We start from the raw sequence: 4,534 nt of genomic DNA, 5'->3' as shown, positions 1-4,534 counted from the left end.
ACAGTTGTTGTATGATTTTTGTTATGGGGTTAACTTGGATGATTTTAGTTCATTTCTGTTCTTGAATTCATTTATTGTTAATACCTTTCAAAATTTGAACGGTACTTCATTATGTGGTTGATGTTATTTCCTTTTATGATATGTATGATGAATCATCCCATTTAATGTCAATTATCAGTCAATCGGGTATCTCATATTATTTTCGATGTTAAAGAAATCGGATAGCTCTGAATTATTAATCATGTAATGACGACATGGTAAATTCGCTCAGTGTACCCGCTGGCCAAAATGGCCAAAATCAAACAAAGCTGTCAAAAAGCTTCTTCGCGGGTGAGTGTTGCGTTTGTGGTCGGTTTTGTAACATTTTATTTTTATCGCGAAATCGTGTGATAACTATTGGAAAACCGGACATTATTGCTTGTTTTGTTCAATTGTATAGTAATTTTATTTTCTTTATGGTTTTAAAATGATTTATTCTCTAATGGCTTCAAATTTATCGAAAAAAATTCGACCCCTTCGTCGTTTACTTACAGCGTCTGCGTCGTGTATTGTTTTCCGGGAACCGTTCGCTGTCAGGGTAAGCGTACAATTTAGGGTTGTAATTGGAAAATAATAATTAAAATCTTTGCTCTACAGAGAACCTATTCGATCATCAGTTGTGCGATGGACAATTTCAAACGTAGACGCTTGGAGAACGTTTGGCATCAGCCGCCGCCGAGCCTGGCTGGGTTGCAACAACAAGAGCAAAATGCTTACAGTTCCATTCGGAAGGCCAACTGCGGTGAGCTTCGAGAATCCAACCATGGACAGCTGTTTGAATTGAGCGGAAAAGTGGCCGAGAACCGAATGGGGAAGTTTTTGGATCTGCGTGACGTGCACGGGTCGGTGCAGCTTGTGGCCAACAACAGTCAGCTGCAACGGCAGGTGGCTCACATAGGAAAGGGTAGTTTCTTATCGATCGTTGGACGGGTGCAGGAGCGGCCGCAACGGTGGAGGAATCCGGCCTTTGCAACTGGTGGAATTGATGTTGTAATTGAAGAAATTCTTCAGGCTGATGGTGGCATGCCAGATGCGCCAAAGAAAATTGATTTCAGTAAGCGTTACTACTCGACCTTGGCAGCTCCAGCGGTGGCTAGAGGAGTGACCATACTGGAGATTGAAAAATCCAGGACGGAAAGTTTATTGAAGTACTTCAAAAATCGAAAATACGCTTGCAGTGAGTTTAGGCTAAAAGACGTTGGAAGGAAGGTCGAATTAGTTGGATGGGTTGATGCCAAAAAGAGACATGATCGGTTTCTTCTTCTCCGCGACGGGCATGGAGAGGTTCAACTGATGGTAGAAAATGTACCTCAACGAGTCAGAGATGCCATTCAATTGCTACAGGATAGCAGCATCGTTTCAGTATCGGGAACAGTCATGGCCCGTCCAGCTAGCTGTGTCAATCCAAATTTGGGAACCGGAACGGTTGAAATAGTTCTAGATGATTTCACGGTTTTGGATCCAAATGAACCGTACAATGGTCCGGAATTGGAACAACCGTCGACATCTTCCGAAGAGGAGTTTTCTACCAATCGGTTTACAAATCGAACGCACAACTGTGGTGAATTAAGGCTCACTCACGTGGATCAAGAAGTGGTGCTTTGTGGATGGTTGGAATTTTCCAGGTTGAATAAATTTTTCACACTCAGGGATGGGTACGGAAGTACTCAGATTTTCATTCCGGATGAACTGGCCTCCGAGGTAAATCTGAACAGTATTCCTTTCGAGAGCATACTAAAAGTCGAAGGAAAGGTAGTTATTAGACCCAAAGGACAGGACAATCCTCGATTGCCCACCGGGGAAGTCGAAGTTGTTCTTGGGAAGGTGGAGGTTTTAAACGAAGCTAGAACTCGACTGCCCATCGATCTTAAAGAACATAACAAGGCAAAGGAAAATTTGCGACTGGAACATCGATACATTGATCTCAGGAGTTCGCAGCTGCAGCGCAACCTCCGACTGCGGTCACAGATCATCATGAAGATACGGGAATATATGATCAACAAGTGTGGGTTTGTGGAGGTGGAAACTCCGACACTTTTCCGAAGGACACCAGGGGTAAGTTGCAGATCTCGGTTGATGTTATCAGTGGAAATGTAATGTATTATTTTTTTTATTTCATCGTAAAAGGGAGCCCAAGAGTTTGTTGTGCCGACGCGTAAGCCAGGTCACTTCTATTCATTAGTGCAAAGCCCACAGCAGTTCAAACAAATGCTGATGTCCGGGGCGATCGATCGATATTTCCAAATTGCTCGCTGCTACCGGGACGAGGCAACGCGACCCGACCGGCAGCCCGAATTTACCCAACTCGATATCGAGTTGTCCTTCACCAATCGAGACAATATCATGTCCCTGTTGGAGGGATTACTGGCCAGCTCATGGCCGGCAGCTGATGATCCCCTGAAGGTTCCGTTTCAGCGGTTGACATACGATGAAGCCATGAATCGTTTTGGATCGGATAAGCCGGATACCAGGTTCGGTTACGAGCTGCAAGACGTCACGTTCAAGGTGGTGCACAACGCTAAACTGCTACTGGGATACGACCCACAAGAGTATAGTGCTTATGTAATTGTTGCCAAAAGTCCCCACAGTGGAACGCCAACATCGCTAAAGAAAACGCTGGATAGCATTTCGAAGGAGCACAAAAATTGTCGATTTGTGTTGAGCAGTATTACAGATGTAAGCGTTGCGAAGATTAACCACTGGTTGAAACTGACGAATTTTCAAATTTCAGAACTGGTTGGAGTCATCAATCATTAACCTGCTGACTGACGATGTTGCCAAAATTCTCAAGCAACATTTATCACTTAAAACAGGAGACTTACTCCTTTTGGGCTTCGGGAAACGGATAAATACGGTTCGATTTTTACATCATTTTAATTATCACCTGTAACTTTCAACCCATATTCCTTTCTCCAACAGCAAGAAATGATGGGCCGCATCCGGTTGGCATTTTACGAAAGCTTGGAAAGCCGCACCCTGGTCGATAAACGTTCCTCTACCGAACAAAACTTCCTCTGGCTCTACGATTTTCCCATGTTCGCTGCAAATGAGGAAACCGGCAAGTTGGAAAGCGTTCACCACCCCTTCACGGCACCGCATCCGGATGATTTGGAAAAGCTACGGGAAAAGGTTCAACTCGAAAAGATCCGTTCGCAGTCGTTCGATTTGGTTTGGAACGGAGTAGAGATTGGCGGCGGGTCGGTTCGAATCCACAATGGCCCACTGCAGAAGATGGTGCTGGATGAGGTTCTACAGATCGAACACTCCCATCTTCAGCACTTGCTCGATGCGCTGGAGTGTGGCTGTCCACCGCATGGAGGATTCGCCGTGGGATTGGATCGTTATATTGCGTTGCTCTGTAGTGCCCCGTCCATCCGGGATGTGATTGCATTCCCCAAGTCTTCAGAGGGAAAAGATCCGCTGTCGAAGGCGCCAGTGCCGATTAGCGAAGAGGAGAAGAAGCTGTATCACATTTCGACAGCTGACGCTATGGAAGGCTGAGGACAGGAAGTCGTTGCATTTAACCAAAGTATGTTAGTATGTAATGGCAACGTGGGTGAGTTGCCGAAATATAATATGATTACTCAATGGATGTAATTGATGTGGTACCTGATGTTGGTATCGGAAAGTAAGCATGATTATATTGTCTCGTGTATTATCCGAAATGTTCATACCTATAATACGAGCAGTAGTATTCCGAATTCAGAATCGATTAAGATGATCAAACTTTCCGGTTCGCTACGTTAGTTGATATCAGCTGTCGCAAGACGATAAAAACCGTGAAGCGCAGTAATTTCGCTCCGATAATAAATTGTTTAAAATGAACTAAACGTTCTTCTAAAATGTCTAAACCAAAAACTAAACTAAACTTTCTCCACCAGGTCTTGCTGTTGGTTTGCCTGTGTAGTAGACTGATGCAAAATTTGAAATCTTCGCTCCACAGTGCTTAAACGGTTCCAAATTGGGTCCTGCTTAGCCTCCCAAAATTTGAACTACTTTTGTAAGAAACTGACTTGGCACAAACCATTTCAAGTTTACATGGGAATTAGTATGGGAAAACTTATGTTTTTGTTGATATCTATCTAACAATTCACCATATCACTATGCTTTTAAAAATAATAGCAAATAGCAGTGATTGTAGCAAATTTTCTCAGCTACAACTTTGTTGAAAACCACTTTTCAATCAAATGTAAGGAACAAAAGTTATTAATGATTCAAGTCACTGATGTCTTATGATTATGCTCATTCAACTGTTCATCAGGCAACATTGGTGTTTCTGGTGCGAAGAATAGAGCACAAATATCATGGCCAAGGTGACTACATATAGGTGTTCTAATGTGTCAAATTCACGATTCAGCCATGTTGGATTTTTGTATGGGACAGCGACTGAGTTTGTTTACAATTTGCTCTAAAACCGCACTTTTCCCCCCCGCGGCCACCATGCCTATATAGTGACAAAGCTGTATCACCATTTATATACCCACCATGATCATGT

The 4,534-nt window shown here is 43.4% G+C and overlaps 1 protein-coding gene across 4 annotated transcripts; it reads left to right on the top strand.

Moving 5' to 3' along the window:
* The first annotated feature begins 321 nt into the window (after window positions 1-321).
* Window positions 322-3,679, top strand: AspRS-m (aspartyl-tRNA synthetase, mitochondrial). 4 transcript variants are annotated; one of them, XM_065239096.1, is made up of 6 exons: window positions 322-330; window positions 534-577; window positions 637-2,094; window positions 2,167-2,715; window positions 2,771-2,893; window positions 2,959-3,678. In XM_065239096.1, exons 3-6 carry the CDS (start codon window positions 664-666, stop codon window positions 3,538-3,540), a joined length of 2,685 nt encoding a protein of 894 aa, XP_065095168.1. In that variant the 5' UTR covers window positions 322-330; window positions 534-577; window positions 637-663; the 3' UTR covers window positions 3,541-3,678. The 4 variants fall into 4 exon arrangements, with proteins under 4 accessions (XP_065095168.1, XP_065095167.1, XP_065095166.1 ...); XM_065239095.1 differs by lacking the exon at window positions 322-330 and adding an exon at window positions 343-438 and having other exon boundaries at window positions 2,959-3,679; XM_065239094.1 differs by lacking the exon at window positions 322-330 and adding an exon at window positions 363-433 and having other exon boundaries at window positions 2,959-3,677.
* Window positions 3,680-4,534: the final 855 nt, after the last annotated feature.

This window comes from Ochlerotatus camptorhynchus, unplaced genomic scaffold, assembly GCF_037179485.1.
Source record: "Ochlerotatus camptorhynchus isolate MF236.1 unplaced genomic scaffold, CSIRO-AGI_Acam_v1.1 ptg000050l, whole genome shotgun sequence".
NCBI classification, from domain to species: Eukaryota; Metazoa; Arthropoda; class Insecta; order Diptera; family Culicidae; genus Ochlerotatus; species Ochlerotatus camptorhynchus.
The sequence above is the reverse complement of the archived record's forward strand: the minus strand, read 5'-3'. Positions and strand labels throughout refer to the sequence as shown.

Bases quoted from the DNA above. Each gene is read 5' to 3' on its own strand.
- AspRS-m (XM_065239093.1), top strand. From the start codon at position 467: ATGATTTATTCTCTAATGGCTTCAAATTTATCGAAAAAAATTCGACCC. The intron at 578-636 runs GTAAGCGTACAA...TTTGCTCTACAG, and splicing joins GGGAACCGTTCGCTGTCAGG to AGAACCTATTCGATCATCAG. The intron at 2,095-2,166 runs GTAAGTTGCAGA...TCATCGTAAAAG, and splicing joins TTTTCCGAAGGACACCAGGG to GGAGCCCAAGAGTTTGTTGT.